We start from the raw sequence: 19951 nt of genomic DNA, 5'->3' as shown, positions 1-19951 counted from the left end.
ATTTTATTTTTTATTTATAAAAAGTATTTTTATATAATATAAAATTTATAATTAATAATACATCATACAAAAATAAAAATAGATAATATTAGAATTATTTTTAATAAATGAGGACATTTTTAAAATAAAAAGAAAAATTATCCTAAAAAAGAAGCTTGTTTTTTTTTTTTAAAAAAAAAGGAGGGAAAGCTCTTCTATGGAGCTTTTTGCAAAACTTTTTTTTAATTTTATTCTTTAAAAAAATTACTTATTTTTTTAAGAGTTTTTTTAAATTCTTATTTGGCATGATTTTTTTATTTTAAAAGGTGAATAAACTAAAAAAAAACTAAACCAAACAAGTACCAAGGAAAGGGTTTTCACTTTCAAGGATAAGCGGTTAGTCAGTTTAGACCCATGCTTTTGCATGATAAATTGTCAGACTTTTAATGAACACATTTTCTTATATTTTTGGTTTTTGGTTTTCTCTTTGAGACAAGTAGGATGGAAATTCCTTCATAAAATTATAAACGAAAAATTAAAAGAATGAACAATCTATTGGAACGGGTACAATCTATCTATTTCGAAGGATGGTAGTTTTCAGATCCTGCAGGATTTACAAGGTCCCAGGTGCACAACATATTATTTGAATTCAATAAAAGCAAGAACTTTGAAATAATGCAACAGGTAAGACATTGTCAACGGAAACCGCAGGTTGGTCTGCAACAATTGCTTGTATGAACAACAATGATGAGAAGAAAGTGCTAATTTATGGTCTATTTTACACCAGTTGTCTGAATTTCCAACCATAACTAGAAGTAATGTACAATGACTCCACGTAAAAGGGAAGCAAAGAGAAAATAAAGAACTCCCATGTCGATTGAAGAAGGATTTTAGAGGCTACAGTGTGTTGATTCTTCAACAATGCAGAATGCCTCAAACTAATTGCACCTTCATGACCAAGGGAACAAATTTTTGCATTGCTGAGGAGCTGGTCATCAAGGCCATGAGATTCTGAACTTTCAGGAGCTGGAGGCAACTGTCTTTCTTCAGAAGTACTTTCGGGATTGCCCCCATTATCTTTTGGTGGGTCATCACTATCCTTCTTTTCATCATTTTCTTTGCTAGGGCTCCCACCAGTGCCATCTTTTGGGATGCTCCGAACCAAATCTGGCTGAGCTTCTACCCCAACTCGTCTCAGGTGCAGCTGCCATGTTTCAGATACCAGTTGAAATAACAATCTTCTTGGTATACTGACAGTACTATCATTATGAGATAAGTCCTGTGTTTATATGGACACATCATATACCTGGAGATGTAGGTTGACTTCATCTGGGCGGGAAAGAAATGGAAAATCACCTCCTGTTTTCAGATAAGCTCGCCTTGCACCTGGATACCTCTCACTCAGCTGATCTTTCAGTTGTTGAGGAATTGCAGAGAAATCATTTGTCTTTGAGACCGAGTGCGAAACCATGTCAACAATAGAGCTATCAGGTAAAGCTTATCTTTCCCCTTCAAATATAAAAAACTAAAGGGAAAAACTTCATAATATGAGTACAAATGTTGCAAGAAGGAAATCATCTTGTGCTTTAAAACATTTCTACAGCCATGCGGCTAGGAAAATTTTGCATGTTAACCTGCAAAGTAACTAAAAAATCTAAAAATTGGAGAGATGAACAAAAAAATTTAAACGATCACACTTAATAGAATTACAAGATATATCTCATTTACTTTTAAAGGAAAAGGCTAACAGCATACGAAGATGGAGAAACCATCTATTTTGTTTATCCTTGTCCAGCTTAGCAAAGAAACCTTGATTCCTAAAAAAGCATGAATATTTAAAATATATTTGTGTGCACACCCATGAAAAGCAAGTTTCAGACAACTTACATCCATGATAGTAATAAATGAATCTGAAAGTAGAAGGGGTCCAACTGAAGCACTATCAACTGTCAAAGTCAACCTGGATGCCAAGTCTTCTCTTGAGAGTGTTTCAACCTGACATGATTGTCACATATGGCCTCAGATAAAGAAGGCAACCTCTTTCTTATGGTAGATCGTATTGCTTTTAAAGCAGCAAAATACAATGTGCATACTTCTAACTGAAAAAGCGCTTACCTACAGAAAATAAAAGGGCTTGTTCCCCTTGCCCATCAAAGAAACAAGGAAAAGAGCCATAGAGAGAGGGAGAGAGAGAACAATTCTACGAAAAACACCGTTTAGAATTTCACCACATAAATCCACCTCAACTGATTACATTTCTAAATTGATAGAACCAAGTTAAAAACCTAGCAAAACTACGCTTGAATCCCATGTAGCTTACAGAAACACAGAACTTTCCCTTGCCAGGATGATCAATCTAACTAAGGAAGTGGATGAAGGATAACAAAGGCTGGAAATAAGACTAGTTGACTATATATGATAAAGCACCTACTGAGAGGATAACAAAAAGCACTGTGCATTGGAAAACTGCGATATATGCAATCTCTGAAGCAAGATTACTTCAGGATTATAATGAGGGCACAACAAGCAAGTGATGTGAATCTCATCCAAAACGATAAAACAAAAATACCAATACAGAAAAATGTTCCAGGTGTTCCTAGAAGCCTACCTGTGAAACGACAAAGTCCACTGAATCAGCAATAAAAGGTTCATGAGGGCCATCACGAATTCCTGTTAAGATGTATCGTTTCAACAAAAAAGACGGGGTCCAACCAACACTGCATGTGGCAAGTTAATATCTTAAGAACACTTTTTGTAATTACATGCAATAAGTAATAAAGATCATGCAAGCAAAAAAACTGAGAAATAATTGCAGGAACTATTAAAATAAATAAGAATACTTGTAAACCTAATATGCAAGAAACTATGTATAGCAATAAGTAAAATTATACCATGGGAAAGCCTATTTTATATAAAAAAAATATAAGTGAAAGCAGATTAACATATTTTTCCTGTCACCCAACAAATGCATTTATACAGGCGAGCGTAATTTACAGGGAATTGACTCATTGTAAGGAAATTTGTTCTAACTTGATGCCCCACTAAACCGCACACATGCAATTATTTGATTTCAAAAATACCAAATAATTTACAGTCCAGTGAGAGGCATATCTTATGCAAATGAGTAAGTCATCAATGCATAATCCAACAAATGAAGAAATTTTGATTATATCCAGCTTAGAGTTGACTACAAGAAATGTGAAGACATACATAGGCGCCCAAGGCATTGCTGCGGCAAAACTGCGTGTTTCCAAAAATGCATTTGATAGAATTAAGGATTTAACCCGTCTTGGACGATGTTGAGCAAAAAGTTGAGCTAGGAAGCCTCCAAGGGATGTACCATATAAATGTATCTGTACAAGACATGTTACTTACTAAGCAAATTTTACAATTCAACATGAACTACCCCTGCCATAAACTTGACTGACAATATAGTTCCAACAGTGGAACCAGCAAATCAGGATAAATTTGTCATTTTAGAACCTTTCCACAAACTTACTATAAAACTAATATAGTAAAATATTTTTTACTTTAAGTAGGCAACCTATTCTTTATTTCAGAAACATATAATAGGAAATACGAAATATGCACTGAAAAAGACAAATAGATGCTGTAGTGGGGAAGGAATGAAGGATAGGCCAGAAATATATTAAGCTCTCACATGGTGAACATCGATGGCATCCAAGAACTTTTCAAAACTTTGAATCCACTCTTGATGATTCCAAACACGTGGAATATCAACAGAAATCACCCGGTAACCCTGGACATTTGTGAAACTTTAATTATTAGACTTAACAAGAAGTAAAAATTCTTCACAATAGTCTAATAATTTTTGGTAATAAACCATATAATAATTTGAATAAATCCATTATACAGAACAAGAATAATGTCTCCCTCATCCAATAAATGAAATGAGGAAATTTCAGGCTGGCAGTGGTCAAAAGAAATTTGGAACTCTACTTATTAAAGACATAAGATGCATAATGCTAGGAGCTAACTCTCTGAACAACAAACAGAACCAAAAATATCCATGACAAGCAGAACTACAAAATCTCCAGTTTATCATAACACTAAAACCAATAATGAGACAGGAATATAGTCATACAAAAAACTGATAGCTTATAGAGGTTTCCTTCTGTTTTTCATGTAGTTTTGAAGAGATAAAACAGCCTATGTCAGCTCCCATAGGATATCTTCCAAGAACTAAAGAAGCAGCAAATAGGAAGAAAAAAAAAACTATCTAGAACTAGTCAAAGATACTATAATTTATAGCTTAAAACCTTCATGGATAAGGACATGATCTGTTTGTAGTAGACATCGGCTGTCCCTGTAGTTCCAGGAAGACATATGATAGGAGGAACCACTTTGGGACCAAAATCATAATATCGCCACTGCTTTGTGCCAATCTGTGGGAGAAACAAACAACTCCTAAAATGAGATCCATAACAGTTGATAAAAAGTAATAGCAGAGTCCCTCTCTGTGTCTCCATTCAAGAGGTATGCTAAGCCATGCAAAAAACATAAAAGTTGGGTCAACTATCCCAGACTTCAAGCGATTAACAGTAAAAAAAATAAACAAAACAACAAGAAAGGCATAAAACTTGTCAGAAAATCAGAATGTATCTTCATGAACAACATTATAATTAACAGCGATACAGTTTATTGAAGCTAAGGAGTTCACAATCATGAGCATAAAAGTTTAAGAATAATAACAAAATTCTAGCATGAAGGAAAACCTGACAACTACTGACTGGTCAATAACCTTTCAAACATATGCATCCTCAGTGATACAAAGCCAACAAGTAAATCACACCATAAAAGAATTCAACAATTAGCATAAGCAAAAATCAATCTTCAGGTCTCAAATTGAAATCCGTTTACAAAATTTTTTTTCCAATGTGTAAAAATCAAAGCTCATACGTATCCCTAACTTACCATAAAAGGACATTCACAGCTGAAACAAATTCAGACCCAGCATAAATAGTAAACTATAAGTACAAAGCATAAAATTAAGCAAACAATAGACACACCCAGAACAACATTCTGCAATCCTGAGATCAGAATTCTCATCAAAACAATACCATATCTAGAACAAAAACATAAACTCTAACATAATAAGAGTAAACCATAAAACCCAACATCAAAATTGTATAAAATTACGAGAAAAAATGAAAAGTGGAAATTAAAAAATATAGAAAGAGAGTTGGGAAAAAAAAAAACTTACAGGGATCTTGTGAAGAGGAACTTGGGACTTGAAGTGGATGTAATCTCCGGGCGCCGAGAAGACGCCTTTCATTGCTGAATACAATCACTTTACATTCATTCTATTCGATTCCTTCTTTTTGAATCAATCAATTAAATCGATCGACGATCTCTCTGTTTTAATTTTCTCTCTCTCTTATTATTGTTCCTAACTTTCTAGTATTAGTTGTTCTTTCCAATTATCCCCTTTATTTTTTTCAAGTTTTTAAATTCTAATTTGACGAGAAGACGAGAGAACCCACGTGGCTGGGAGTTAACAGTCAATTGACGGAAACGTTTCTCAGCTGCCCGTCAGCGTTTTCTCAAGGGTGTGCGCAGTTTAATTTCATGCACCCTACTGGCGCATTTTAGATACAGTGGCATCTTCCGAAATTCCTTCCATTCTTATTATCGAACATTTAAAAAATAAAACTACTCCAAAGAAAAAAGAGTAAAAAGTATTTACAATAAATTAATCAGAGTTAAAATTAGTATAAGAGTAAGAATCATTAGAGGAAGTATGTTGAATAAATTTTGACATAATAATTTAAAAAGTTTATGAATTATTTTTGAAAAATTAAGTAAATTTTTATTATTTATTATATTTAATTAAATTTTTATATTTTTATTTTAAATTAAATAAATTTTTGTAATTAATAATTGACTAATTATATTAATTAAAAAACAGTTTGCAGGTAGACTTACACTAATTAAATCTGTTTTATTAACCATTTCTTACTATGTTATGCAGACAGTTTCGATACCAGTCAATATTTGCTGGAAAATTGAAGCATGTTGTAGGGAGGTTTTTATGGGGAGGTGATTCAAACAGTCACAAAATCAACTACTCAAGTGGCAGGATGTTTGCAAACCTAAAGAGGAAGGCGACTTGGAAATTCGTCATTTACAGGCTATAAATGATGCATTATTGATGAAAATTTGTTTGAAGATTATAACTAAGCCAGATGAATTATGGGTGAGAGTTCTACAGGAAAAATATAATATTGGAGCCAACTAGAATTAATCGAGCTGGGTCTTCTGCTCTCTGAAATTCGATAAGCAGACTATGGCAACCATTTAGAAGAAATATTAGATGGGCAATCAGAGATAATCGTACTATTCGTTTTTGGACAGATATTTGGCTTGGGGACAGACCTTTAATTGGGGCAGCTCGATCGAGGGGTTATTTCATTAATGATAATAGAAAGGTTCGTGATTTTATACTTTCTAATGGAAGTTGGAACTTTGAGGGCATTAATGCATGGCTACTAGATGAAGAGAGAAGTCTCCTTTCGAGGGCCTTACCACCACCTTTCTTCGATCGAACTGACGAACCATATTGGGCACATTCCTCATCTGGGTTATTCTCCGTTTCATCTACCTATAATTGGCTACAGGAAGATACGGGCACTCAAGACAGAATACAAAGTATCTGGAACATGGCCTGGCATTAGAAAGGGCCTCAAAGAATTTGCACGTTTTTGTATCAGTGCATGCAGAAATGCTTATTGACCAATAAGGAATGTGTAATGCGTCACTTATCAAGCAATTCTTGCAACATGCAATGTAGACAGGAGGATGAAACTATCCCGCACACCTTGCGAGACTATCCTCTAGCTAGTGCTCTCTGGTTGCGGCTGGTACCACAGAAATATCAAGCCCTTTTCTTCAGCGCAAGCTTAACCGACTGGCTGTCGCATAATTTGTCACATTGCAAACTAACAGTAAGGGAGATCCAGTGGGTGACCATATTTGGAACGAGCTGCTGGTACTTTTGGAAATGGAGAAATGCTTGGATTTTTTAAGGAAAGCATGTAACAATAGAGGGGAAACTAAATGCAATCCTTAGTTTTGCTTCAGTTATTGTCAAAAGTTGTGGTAAGATTAGGAATGGCATTGAAGCACTAAAAAGCAGGAAAGAGGAGATCCTGGTTGACTGGACAGCATCTCCACATGGTTGGTTTACCTTAAACTCAGATGGTGCTTTTAGAAGATCACTAGGTAAGGCAGTAACTAGTGGAGTACTTCGAGATTCCTGTGGCAACTGGTTTGGTGGTTTTTCTGCAACCTTTGGTAGGTGCACTGCATACCGAGCTGAGTTGTGGGGTACTTGTAAAGGACTCAATTTAGCCTGGTAGTTGGGTTACTGGAAAATAGATCTCCAAGTGGATAGTAAACTAGTGGTGCAAGCCATCACTTCCCCCAAAAGCCATCTATGTTCAAATACAGATTTGATTAAAGCTATTCAAGGTTTACTTCATCGTCAATGAAAAATCAAAATACGACATATATTTAGAGAAGGGAATACCGTAGCGGACTACTTGACTAATAAAGGATTTGATTTAGACGAGGAGTATAGATTTTATGATGTCTCCCTGTAGAGATCAAATCTTTTCTCATAAACGATATGTCGGGGATTAGTTTCTTTCGTTTAATTAGATCTTAATAAAGTTCATTTACAAAAAAACAAAATTTGTCATTTTATACATCATAATATTGACGCAACATATTAGTGAACGATGATATGATTACATGATATTTTATTTTTCACATATAGATATAAAATGATAAGTAGTATTTTAATAATGACAATCAATTAATATTACTCATAAGATTTATTTGATTAAAGATAAAAATATAATAGTTTGATTTAAATAATTCAAGAGTTTTTTTAAGCATAATGCTATAAATTGTTAATAAAAAGTATTTCATTTTGCTTTAATATTTAATTAGATGCAATTTTTTTTATATTTTTGTATGAAGCAGATTAACTAGTAACCATAAATGAGACCCGACCTACAACAGATTCACATGTGTGTGCTTATTGATGGGGGATTTTTGAGCTCTCGTTGGGCTTTTGGCACAGCAGGCCTTCTTTGAATTTACCAATTATTGGGTCCGTCAATTGGGCCACGCACTTGTTTTTGCTCGATTAAAAACCAGTTATCCGGGCACCCACCCGAAAACCCGCTCTATATTCCCTTTAACTGCCCGCCAGGGGCCTCCATTCTACAGCTGTTTAGTTGGTTCTCTGCTATGCCTTGGAGGATACCATCTTTAGTCTCTCTACTTTCAAAGGTCAGTCAATCTCCAATTATTCTTTTTCTTTTTTCTCTTTTTCACCCATTTCTCTGTTGCTCCATGTTTCCATTCACAGTCCATCAGCACGAATAATCACCTATAACTTTCAGCCATGCTTGACAAGTTTCCAAACATCTTTAACTCAATTCAGTCTACAAGAACTAAAGCCCTAAACCCATGGAACTCCCTGTATAGATATTGTCATTTTAAGAAAAAAGTGGGTTTTGATTCTTTAAACTCGACATCGACTTCGACATCGACTTTGGCATCAAAAACTGCCCAAAACAGGGTTGCAATATTCTGGGATTTGGATAACAAGCCCCCAAATTCATTCCCTCCTTTTGAAGCTGCTGTTAAGTTGAAAACGGCAGCTTCTTCATTCGGGGTTGTTAGGTCCATGGTAGCCTATGCTAATCATCATGCTTTTAGCTATGTACCAAAAGTTGTTAGGGAGCAGAGGAAAGAGAGGAAATTGTTGAATCAGTTAGAGAATAAGGGTGTGATTAAGTCAGTTGAGCCATATTTTTGTAGAGTTTGTGGGAGAAGATTTTACACTAATGAGAAACTTATTAATCATTTTAAGCAAATTCACGAGCGTGAACATCAGAAGAGGTTGAACCAAATAGAGTCTGCTAGAGGGAGTAGGAGGGTGAAATTGGTAGCTAAGTATTCAATGAAAATGGAGAAGTATAGAAATGCGGCCAGCGATGTTTTGACACCGAAAGTTGGGTATGGTTTGGCTGATGAGTTGAAAAGGGCAGGGTTTTGGATTGGGACTGTCTCAAATAAGCCACAAGCCGCGGATGTTGCATTGAGGGATCACATAGTGGATGTGATGGATAAGAGGAAAGCTGAGTGTTTGGTGCTTGTGTCGGATGATTCAGATTTTGTAGGTGTTTTGAAGGAGGCAAAACTAAGGTGTTTGAAGACTGTTGTTGTGGGAGATATCAGTGATGGGGCATTGAAAAGACTTGCAGATGCTGGGTTTTCTTGGACGGAAATATTGATGGGAAAGGCTAAGAAGGAGGCAGTATCAGTTGTGGGGAAGTGGAAGGACCGTGATATCTTGAAGAGATTGGAGTGGAAATATAATCCAGAAGTGGAGAGGAAGTTATATAGTTATGGCGATGAGAGTGAGGATCAGGATTTTGATAGTACTGATGATGGAAACGATGCTGACTGTATGCACAAGGAAGATGCTGGTGCATGGTGGGATCTGGACTCTGATTCTGATATCACTTCTTCCCAGCGGCGACACTAATTTAACACAGTTCACTACCATCTACTATCCTCTCTTGGATTCAATATTTGGTAGAAGTAAAAGAGCTGAAGAACCGGATATGGTCATTGACTTTCTGGTTCTGGAGCTATTTTCATTGGTCCATCTTTCCTTTAAATGTGGTTCAGATAACTACTTTCGAGCATATGCCTTGTATAGCTTGTAACTTGGTGAACATCTTACATCTCTGGTGCCTCCTATATTTGTGGCCTTTATCTATTATTTACTCATTTGATCTTATTTTACAAAGAATATTGCCTGGAATCCTCAATAAGTTTATTCTGCAGTAGAGCGCCTACTTTTCAGTTCTTGCAATTGCCAATACCCAGATAAAAGAAAGGATGCCACTGGCTGCTGCAATATGATGCCAAACTTGGTGAAGAATAGCGACAGCTTTAGGAAATGAATCTTGCCTCCTTGGGGTAAAAATTTAGACACTTGACTATGCATGGCGTGGTCTGTATGTTCTGTGGTTTGAAGTACAAAAATGCAAATCATTTTTATGTTCTGTTCAGCTGTACATGAGGATGAAACCTGAACAACTAGTGGTAGATATCAGCAATAATTATTAAAAATCCTCCTATTATTGTTCCCTTTCTTTGCTAAAATGACATTGATAATGCTTGCAACTACTATAAATAAACTCCTTAATACTGTTTCTCCACTTCTTACACGACCAAAAATGCATAAATGCTATTAACATAATTCTTTTCGTCCATTTAATCAGGCCTGTCAATGTTTCCAGTTCTTTGATTACATAATTCCCTTTTTTGTTCATGAAACCACTGTATGCATTGGTTTCAAATAGATAAAGAGACTAGACTTAACTGCCAATGTTGTGACAAGTCACAACAATACCATGGATACCATCAAAAGAAAATAACTGTAACCTGCTGATCCATGTCATACTGATAAATTGTCTGTATTCCTCCATTTTTTTTTCCCAGATACATTCTTGTTTTATGCTAAGAGTTACGGCTAAAAGAAATAATAGGTCTATTGAAATAATCACCAGCCCCACAGCCCCTAAATGGCAGCTTCCCCTGATTCACAATCGTAAAAAAGGATTTCATTGAATCAGAAAGAATCAACCAAGTATAGATGTGGATAAAGGGAAAAGTTGGATAGACATGGGCAAAGCACAAGTATAACTCCTCAAGTTAATCAATCTAAATCAAAGATTGTTTCAGAATACCAGCATAACCTGTACACAACTAAGTTGTTTTAACAAAGGGGAAGAATTACTTATGTATGTTAATTGTTAAAATTGTTTTAATATGAGACTAGAAAAGAGAAACCACCTAGGCATGAAGATGTTATCTCTACAACAAGCTGATAAACAGTACCCTCACAAAGTTGTTTCTAACAAAAATGCCATAACAGTCAAGCAGTAACTATCTTCCTAACAATCCCTCTGTATTTTAAAATTTTCTAAAATTTAAACATCACCAGAGGACTCTAAGGGAGTCTAGCTCTGCAAGCAAAAATAGCATGTGTCCTAACCGAAAAAAAAAAAAAACCAAAAATTCTCCAATCCTGTGGACAAATAAATGTTACAGTAACAGATCGATGACAAGCCTAGCTGCAAATAAACAAAGAAAACATAGAGACATGCTTCTGCAGTGCTTTTTCATACCAAAAATGTGTCTGGTCTAGCTCAGGATCAGAGACAACATTACCCATTCAAGAGGCCAGTAAATGTTATAGACACAGATGAAATTCTGGCTACATGAATTATAATAACAACATAGATGGAGCAAACAAGTTAAAACATCATCTATCTCCAAGACCTTCCAACCAAAACTGGGCAGGCAAAACCAAGGGAATTCAATAGACAATATCATTTAAAAGCACATTGCAGCAGCTGCTAATTAATTGAAATAGCTGTAAGGTTGAGCAAAATATGGTCCAACAATCAGAACATCTTTTTGAACTATCAGTCATGAACTGTACAGTGCTTAAACTGCTAAAAAAAGCTTCCAAGAAGACAAGGAAGCAACATGAGGAAGAACAATTACAATGCTGCTAGTTTCCCATCACAACAAATTGGGCAAAATGTTTGTGAGAAAATGCCCACCCGACAAGTAAAACAGTTCCCATGGAACATTACCCCTCCTTGGATGATTATATCAAGCATACAATAAAGTGAATGCTCAATAAACCTCAACATGAACACAATAAAAGTAATCAATATCAAGTAAAAAGAAAAAAAAATTATGAAGAATTTCTAAAAAAAGATTTAGAAAATTCACCATGAACTCTTCTTTGACCCCAAATAAAAACCGAGGTACCACCTCACAAACTTCTTCAACCCTGCCTCCAAATCAGTTGTAGGCTTATACCCAAGCTCCCTCACTGCTAAGCTAATATTGGCATGCGTAAACTCCACATCCCCATTTCTTGGCAATGGCACTACTTTCTTCTTCGCTTTAACCTTTAAAATCTTCTCCAATATACTCACAAGCCTACTCACAGGTACCGGTGAAGTATTCCCCAAATTAAAAATCCTAAATTGTGCTGGCCCTCTCTTCTTTCCCCCACTTCCCGTGCTTTTTTTTGCAGTATCCAATGCCCCCAAGCACCCTTTCACTACATCATCAATATAAGTAAAATCTCTAGCCACACTACCCTTATCTGGCGATTCATATAGAGTAATTGTTTTACCTTTCATTATATCTCTAGTGAAAAAGAAATATGCCATATCAGGGCGGCCCCAGGGACCATAAACCGTGAAAAATCGCAATCCAGTAATTGAAAGCCCGTAAATGTGATTATAAGTATGGGCAATTTCCTCACCAGCTTTCTTTGTAGCAGCATATAAACTCGCAGGTTGATCAGTTCTATCTTTTTCTGAAAAGGGTACCTTAGAATTCAAACCGTAGACAGAACTCGAAGACGCCCAGATAATTGCCGGTTGCGGGCTTGCCGATTTCGAAACCTCCAGTAACTTCACGAACCCAGCAATGTTGCTATGAATATAAGACCCTGGATTTTGCATAGCGTAACGAACACCTGCCTGGGCTGCTAGGTGCATTACGTGAGTGAACAAAACGGCGTCAAAGAGTTGTTGGAGAAGATCCTTGTCATTGATGTCGCCTCCGACGATAAAAATCCCGGCTTTTTCGAGGAACTTTTGGCGTGCCCTTTTTAGGGCCGGATCATAGTACTGGTTGAAGTTGTCGAGGCCAAGGACGCCGTCTCCGCGGCGTTTGAGGGCGAGCGAAACGTGGGTTCCCACGAAGCCAGCGGCGCCGGTGACAAGGACGGTGTGACCGGCAGTTGAACGAGGACGCGCCGATTTGTGGATTAGTTTGTGGGGGAGAGAGACTGGGGAGTGGTGGGTCCCAGTGGAGAGGTGGCGGCGTGGGGATGTGGTGGAGGAAGGGGTGGAGAGGAGGAGGAGGAGGATAAGGAGGAGGGAAAGGAAAAGGGTGGAATAAAGGGTTAGCTTTGAAAGAGAGGAAGCGGTGGAGGAGTGGAAACGGAAAGATTTGTCTGGTTTGTATTTCCCAGGAGTGGAAGGAATGTTGTCAAGGTGTGACATTTGTCCTTTCTTTTTTTTTTTTTTTAGAGAGTAACGAAGATGGGATTTTTAGGATTAGGACTCGGATTTGGGGATGCAAATGGCAATGTTACGGTGGCGTTAGCGGTGAAGGAGGAAGGGGGAAGGGGAGGTTCTAGGGGAAGGTGGAAGGCTGGTGGTCATTTTCAAAGGGGGGAATTTGGGGGGGTTTATAAGGGTTTGGTTGGTGGCAGTGAAGATGGTGGGAAAGGGTAAGTCTGGGAATTTTTGTAAAGTTTTAAGAGGGAAATTACCATTAAAAGGAGAGAGAAACGATGGAGAGGCGGTGGGTTTTTACTTTTTGGGCATGGAATGGATTAGTGGACAGGTTGAATTTTAATTTTTTTGAAGGATTCTCATCATTTTTAAATTTAAATCTCTACTTTGTAATATTTTAGATCAAATTAAATAATTTTAATTGTAATTTTTTCGTGATATTATGTAAAATTAAATTTTAAAAATTCAGATTTGAAAATTTTAAATTTTAAAATTTAATATTTTAAAAAATTGTTATAGGTGGCATTATAATAAATAAGGATCAAAATTGTTTTTTTTTAACAAAAATAAAATTAAATATTCCCTTTTAAGTTAAAAAAAATTACTTATCTCTTGGTTGAAAAAAAAAAAACTTTCAAGATTTTGTCTCTATATGCCTAACAAGTGTTAATCCTAATTATATTGTAAGGGTAAGTATTCTCTCTCTCCAATGAGTTAGCCTTTTCAAGAATTTTTACCTTTCTGTTTCTTTTTCTTCCACGCAATCAAAATCAAATCCCATGTATTAAATGTTGTTCAATGAATATGCAACTTTGTAATCTTGCTGTTAACAATTAACACGATTCGTTTAGTATATTATTTTTTAAATTAAATTAATAGACGAGTCTGTCTTGAAAAACCAAAAATAATGTGTAGTTTAGACAAATTCATAAAATGATTATGAATTGTAAATCTGTAATGATGAACGTGGTGGTATCAATAATCTTGGATCATCTAAGAATTTATATTACCAATATTTTATACTAAATCCTGAGTCCTGACTAAGGGAGAAAAATCTATTAAGAGGCAATCAGGCTCAGATTTGGAAATTGGAAAACAAGAAGGAAAAAAAAATTCATTTTTGGACATGTTTTTAATAGGGCTGCCTACTTCCTGGAGTAGGGACTAGGGAGTAGGCACCTTGATCGGTAGTTTTACCTACAAAGGAGTGATGATGAGTCGCTGCAGAATTTGATTTCCTGTGGAAGAGTGATACTCCGTTATAGCCTGTACAGCTCTGGCTATTCAAGAATTTCGGTTGGCATTGTACAGCTTTATAAATAATCATCTAAACCTGATACAACTTTCCTTTTCAGCACATGTTATTTCGGATCAAATTGTTATCCCGGTTCTGGGGGATTTGGGTTGAGTTGTATCGGACAAATTGTTTCACTTTCACCTGGGTGGCTTTGAACAAATGACGCAAAGAATAAGGTTAAGAAGATGGAGATTGGAAACTGACGCATTTCAGTTGAAAAGTAAAATGGAAACTTGGACAGAAGGCAAGGCTTTCCCCAATGAAGCTAATAAGGTATCTTGTTTTCTAATTTAAGTTAGGATGTCTCAAATTTGAGAGTTGTTAATCACAGAGAACCACCAAACTCATTCAAGCCTCATCATGAGTATTACAGTTGAAGAAACATAAAGGGTTGTATGTATTTGTTTATTAGGTTTTAGCCTTTCCTTGTCTGCACAACATTGCTCATTCCCTTTTTCTTTTTCTTGTCGTGATTAAGTTGGTTGAAGAGTGTGTCTGGAATTTCCATATGGAGGCTGAATTATAGCTTCATTGCCTATCATTTATCTTTCTTACTTTGATTTTGTTAGCAGAAATGCTACCACACCATCATTTTAATTTCTGAATTCAAGTAAACAAGTAGACTCATTCAGATGCTATTTTTGTCAGAGAAATCTTCAACTGTTAAAACATGAATTGTATCATTCAAAATTCAAAGGAAAAATGAGAAGTGCAATTGCTTCAAGTGTCGAAAGCTACATTTGATTGGACCAAATGATGAACGCTTAGCAATTTACATCAGATACCTACCTTTCCATGCTCACTCACAAAGCTGGTGTGAGCAGACAAGCAGCTAGATTCAACTGCTCCATCAAGATCATAAAATATGTAATATGTGCACGAAATTTAAAGTCTGGAAATTAATAATACAGTGAAGTTGCACAGTAAATGAAGCAGATCATGATCAATGGTCAGGCCAGTAAATGAATACGTGCGACCACTTGCTGAAATCCATGCATAAATTTACTCCTCCCACGACCCATATTCACTCCAACACAAGTTATTTGGAATATGATTCATTTTGATTATTCTATTCAAGATAACAAATCAAATTGATCATTAATTTTTGAATGAGTACAATTTTAACACTATTTTTTAATTTAATTAAAAGTTAATAAAAAAATTAATTATAAGAGCTCAACATATAGTGCTAAGTTGTAAATTCTTAAGGCTTCTTCGATGGGCCGAAGTTGGCCTAAACTATATGTATTTATTCAAGAGAAAATGCTAAACTTTTCGTTAGGCACTACTCAAAAGAAAATATATACTTAAAAAATTATTATTAATTACTTTCATGTTCTTTGATGTATAAATTTGCGTAAAGAGTATATCCAATTTAAAAATTAAATATTAGCAACAGATTAGTTAAGAATGCACATATTTAGTAAAAAAGAAAAGAAGAGTACAAAAATGCATGCAGAAAAACCTTAATATAGAAAAAGATAGCACCATCAAGATTAGAACGGGCAATCTTTTATGCAATTTCTTGTATCCAAAATGTTAAGTATTCTAAACAAAAGCCTGCCCCGTTAAAAGAAAAGTTAACGAGAGATACACTTACATATATATTCTAAACAAAAGGGTATCCCCTAACGATAATGTCGATATAATTCAATCAACCAACGTACAAACTTTAATGAAAAATGATTATATTTACAGTAAGTTGAGAAAACGAGATTCATGGGTTTCCCCACTTGCATTAACTTAATTCACCTTAGCCATCAATCACTGTCAAAGTTTTAATGTCCGGGGTGATGAGACTCATGGCATACAGCGTAACAGAACAGCTATACATATAATATGTCCAACCTCAACTTCACATCAAAGCAAAGACCAGACGGAAAATATCAGGCGGCTTGTTCTGTTGGATGGACATAAATATATACGCCCTTGGAAAGCTCAATTGTCAATACTCGAAACCCATAAGCTCTCTCTCATCCTCACTTCTCGGAAGGGAGATAATGGAGAAAACCCCATGGCTTCATCTCTGTCTCATTTCATGCTTAATCTTATTCTTTCTGGTGCGTTCTTGGTACCCTCCACGCAAACCAGAACTGCCTGATTGCTCTCTGCATGCCCCATGGTGCACCTCTAAGAACCGAATTTTCTCCAACTCCAAGGCGGGTTCAGCGTTACATACCCAAGTTCAAGAATCGACAGACCACTCAGCCGAGAGCCCTCGACACCCACTAGACCCTCTTACTATACAGGAAATCAACAGGGTCCGGACCATCCTCTCGTCCTATGAACCCTTTTCATCTACCTTCCCTACTATTAACACCTTACTGCTTGATGAACCAGATAAGCTGCAGGTTATCGGGTGGAGAAAAGGTGACCCACTTCCACCAAGAAAAGCAGCTGTTCTGGCTCTGTTAAATGGCCAATCCCACGTGCTTTCAGTGGACTTGGATTCTAGCCGTGTCACTAGCCATGCCATCAAATCCAACCTCAGGGTATCCTATGCTATCCATGAACGATAATTTGGGTGCGTCCAAAGTGCCGTTTTCTAGTGCAGAATTTAACAAATCCATGACCGCCCGAGGGATCTCTTTATCGAATTTGGTGTGCTTGACGCCTTCAGCCGGCTGGTTTGGGCCTAAAGAAGATGGCAAAAGGGTCATAAGGGTCCAGTGCTACTCTGGTGAAGGCACGTCCAACTTCTACATGAGGCCCATTGAAGGGCTCACGGTGACAGTGGACCTGGACAAAATGGAGGTGGTGAAAATATATGATGCAGGCCGACGTATCCCTGTTCCGAAAAGTACCGACACTGATTACCGGTATGCGGCTCAAGAGAAGCTACCAGAAATGGAGCCACTAAACCCAATTTCCATAGAACAGCCCAAAGGGCCAAGCTTTAGAATTGAAGATGGGCATACGGTTAAGTGGGCCAACTGGGTGTTCCACCTCAAGGCTGACCAACGAGCTGGTTTGGTGATTTCGCGAGCCATGTTGCGGGACTCGGAGACGGGTGAGCTCAGGAATGTGATGTGCAAAGGGTTCTCTTCAGAATTGTTCGTGCCGTACATGGACCTTGACGAGTCTTGGTATTTTAAGTCGTATATGGACGCTAGGGAGTTTGGGTTAGGGACAACAGCCCTTTCACTCGTGCCACTAAACGATTGTCCGAGGTACTCTTACTACATGGATGGGGTTTTTGCGGCCTCGGACGGCATGCCATTTGTTCAGCCGAGCATGATATGCCTCTTTGAGAGGCATGCCGGCGACATCAGTTGGCGGCATTCTGAAACCCAAGTTTTCGGTTTTCAGGTATGTGACTTCAACAATAGCAACAATGGCAATAACAAAAAGAATAATAATAGATTTAAAGATGGGTGGTTCTGTATATCTATTTTATTTCTCTTACCTTAGCCGCTATTAAAATGAAAATTAGTATTATATGGTGTCACTGTTTTGTTTTCTTGTCTCCTCAGGTAGCTTTCATAAGTGCAAAAATTACTCCGATGACAGTACATACTCTGCCTACCATTTGGCATCAATCTCTTAGGAAATTCAAAAGAAAGATAAAAGTACAAGGAATCGCTGTCATTCTTCAGTCTGTATTTTTCATTTTATTTTGCTTATAGAACGAAAACAAATAGCACTTGGCTTCTTGTACGTATTAGGTCTTCATTTAAGTCATTTTTACTCGCTACTTATCTTCATTTGCATCTCGTTCAATTATTGCACTTACATAAGTTAATTTCCTTAATCTGTCTTTGAACTAGATTAGGGAGGCGAGACCAAAAGTAACCCTTGTCGCTCGTATGGCAGCATCAGTGGGAAATTACGATTACATCTTCGATTGGGAGTTTCAAACAGATGGTCTGATAAGGATTAAGGTCATTCTTTTATGCTACTTTTATTCTACTCCTCCCTGAGTAATAGTGTTGGAATTCTAGTCGACGGATTCTAAAGTTACTGATTTAAGTCATATGATTTAATTTATAATAACAGGTAGGACTCTCGGGAATGCTGATGGTGAAAGGAAGTCCTCATCAGAATGTATATCAGGTGCCTAATCAAGGTGACATGTCCGGTCCTCTTATTTCGGAGAATGTTATTGGAGTAGTTCACGATCACTTCATTACCTTCCACCTGGACATGGATATTGATGGGGCTAATAATTCGTTTGTGAATGTTAATCTCGTGAAGGAAGAGAGTTTACCCGGAAAATCCCCTAGGAAGAGCTACTTGAAAGTTGAGAGAAAAACAGCGAAGACAGAAAAAGATGCACAAATTAAGCTTAAGTTGTATGATCCATCAGAATTTCACATGATCAATCCTTCCAGGAGGTCTAGGCTGGGAAATCCAACCGGATACAAACTTGTTCCTGGAGGAACTGCAGCTAGTTTGCTTGATGGTGACGATCCTCCACAACTCAGAAGTGCGTTCACGAACAACCAGGTAAATATATTTCTGCCCCGTGCTACCTGTATCTTTTTGAGGCCTTAAAGTACTGATTTGGTGATTTAATTAATCATGGATTGGAAGATTTAATTCAAACTTCTGCAAGTTTTTATGCTATTTCACTCAACAGATATGGGTGACCCCCTTCAATAAGAGTGAACAATGGGCTGGTGGGCTTCTAGTGTATCAGAGCAGGGGAGAGGACACTCTTGCTGTGTGGTCTGAAAGGTATAAAACTCGAAAAATTAACAAAATCTTTTACTGCATCGGTTCTGCCATTGATTTTATGCTTTGTTATCTTCGAAAACAGGAATCGTCCTATTGAAAGTAAGGATATTGTGTTATGGTACACCATGGGATTCCATCACATTCCATGCCAAGAAGATTTCCCTGTAATGCCAACAGTGACATCAGGCTTTGAGCTCAAGCCTGTCAATTTCTTCGAAAGCAATCCAATTCTTCGAGCTGCCCCAGCCTTTGAGAAAGACTTAATTGTCTGCCGGCCAGGTGCTTTCTCTTGAATCTTGATTGCCTTTCCCTCAATACCATATCATCCCAGAGAATCCCGCAGGCTAATGCACTTGTAATTGATCGCTATATCTAATTGATGTTACGACTTGGAAGTGACATCTTGACTTACCCTCCTACTTGAAGTTAACTCGGACGGTTTCCAAGCAACTTTCACTTACCCGAGTGACCCACAAAACGGACCTTAACTAAGAATAAAAAGGTATATACGTACTTGCTTTACATTATCCAACAAATAAAGATAACATTATAGTATCAAAATCAAATGTATGTTATATCTTGAAAACCGGGTTGCCATAATAAAATAATAATACTAATATATAACAGAGAGGTAGTGTTCTTTCCGTACTTTTATAAGTTAAAAAAAGTTTCTTAAAACAAACCAAGTTGTCATTAAAACAACAAAAGAAAAGTAGTAGAGAATATTAGTTTACAAATTGCATTTTGGGCTTTTTTTAAAAAAAAATTTTTTAGCAAGTGCTTCTAGGCATTTTTTTGTCAGCATTGATATAAGACTCTGCATCTGCCACTTCTCATG

General features: G+C 36.8%; 4 protein-coding genes across 5 annotated transcripts; 2 read left to right on the top strand and 2 right to left on the bottom strand.

The window, feature by feature from the left end:
• Positions 1-532: 532 nt before the first annotated feature.
• Positions 533-5432, bottom strand: LOC18606354 (alpha/beta-Hydrolases superfamily protein). The gene is made up of 8 exons (XM_007039912.3): positions 5204-5432; positions 4260-4385; positions 3641-3739; positions 3190-3332; positions 2588-2696; positions 1867-1974; positions 1286-1426; positions 533-1183 (listed from the first exon to the last, which is right to left on the bottom strand). The coding sequence occupies exons 1-8, from the start codon at positions 5273-5275 to the stop codon at positions 758-760; spliced, it is 1224 nt and encodes a 407-aa protein (XP_007039974.3). The 5' UTR covers positions 5276-5432; the 3' UTR covers positions 533-757.
• A 2816-nt stretch (positions 5433-8248) lies between these two features.
• On the top strand, positions 8249-9820 carry LOC18606352 (zinc finger (C2H2 type) family protein). Its single transcript, XM_007039910.3, has one exon. It carries the CDS (start codon positions 8414-8416, stop codon positions 9560-9562), a length of 1149 nt encoding a protein of 382 aa, XP_007039972.3. The 5' UTR covers positions 8249-8413; the 3' UTR covers positions 9563-9820.
• A 1664-nt stretch (positions 9821-11484) lies between these two features.
• GAE5 (UDP-D-glucuronate 4-epimerase 5) lies at positions 11485-13347 on the bottom strand. The gene has a single exon (XM_007039909.3). The coding sequence runs from the start codon at positions 13122-13124 to the stop codon at positions 11829-11831; it is 1296 nt and encodes a 431-aa protein (XP_007039971.3). The 5' UTR covers positions 13125-13347; the 3' UTR covers positions 11485-11828.
• Positions 13348-16395: 3048 nt separating this feature from the next.
• LOC18606350 (amine oxidase [copper-containing] gamma 1-like) lies at positions 16396-19512 on the top strand. 2 transcript variants are annotated; one of them, XM_088804368.1, is made up of 6 exons: positions 16715-17745; positions 17910-18005; positions 18204-18317; positions 18433-18882; positions 19016-19113; positions 19196-19512. In XM_088804368.1, the coding sequence occupies exons 1-6, from the start codon at positions 16852-16854 to the stop codon at positions 19404-19406; spliced, it is 1863 nt and encodes a 620-aa protein (XP_088660494.1). In that variant the 5' UTR covers positions 16715-16851; the 3' UTR covers positions 19407-19512. The 2 variants fall into 2 exon arrangements, with proteins under 2 accessions (XP_017972359.2, XP_088660494.1); XM_018116870.2 differs by lacking the exon at positions 17910-18005 and having other exon boundaries at positions 16396-17745.
• Positions 19513-19951: the final 439 nt, after the last annotated feature.

The sequence above is a fragment of the Theobroma cacao genome, chromosome 3, assembly GCF_053813885.1.
Source record: "Theobroma cacao isolate CCN51 chromosome 3, ASM5381388v1, whole genome shotgun sequence".
NCBI classification, from domain to species: Eukaryota; Viridiplantae; Streptophyta; class Magnoliopsida; order Malvales; family Malvaceae; genus Theobroma; species Theobroma cacao.
Note: the sequence above shows the minus strand (reverse complement) of the source record. Positions and strands in the feature narration are given on the sequence as shown.

Excerpts from the sequence above, each read along its gene's own strand:
- LOC18606352 (XM_007039910.3), top strand. The coding sequence starts at position 8,414 with ATGCTTGACAAGTTTCCAAACATCTTTAACTCAATTCAGTCTACAAGA.
- LOC18606354 (XM_007039912.3), bottom strand. The coding sequence starts at position 5,275 with ATGAAAGGCGTCTTCTCGGCGCCCGGAGATTACATCCACTTCAAGTCC. Across the intron at positions 3,333-3,640 it reads ATGCCATCGATGTTCACCAT|ATACATTTATATGGTACATC; the intron begins GTGAGAGCTTAA and ends TGTCTTGTACAG. Across the intron at positions 2,697-3,189 it reads GCAATGCCTTGGGCGCCTAT|TGTTGGTTGGACCCCGTCTT; the intron begins GTATGTCTTCAC and ends TGCCACATGCAG.
- GAE5 (XM_007039909.3), bottom strand. The coding sequence starts at position 13,124 with ATGTCACACCTTGACAACATTCCTTCCACTCCTGGGAAATACAAACCA.
- LOC18606350 (XM_088804368.1), top strand. The coding sequence starts at position 16,852 with ATGGCCAATCCCACGTGCTTTCAGTGGACTTGGATTCTAGCCGTGTCA. Across the intron at positions 17,746-17,909 it reads CCCAAGTTTTCGGTTTTCAG|GTAGCTTTCATAAGTGCAAA; the intron begins GTATGTGACTTC and ends TTGTCTCCTCAG. Across the intron at positions 18,006-18,203 it reads AATTCAAAAGAAAGATAAAA|ATTAGGGAGGCGAGACCAAA; the intron begins GTACAAGGAATC and ends TCTTTGAACTAG.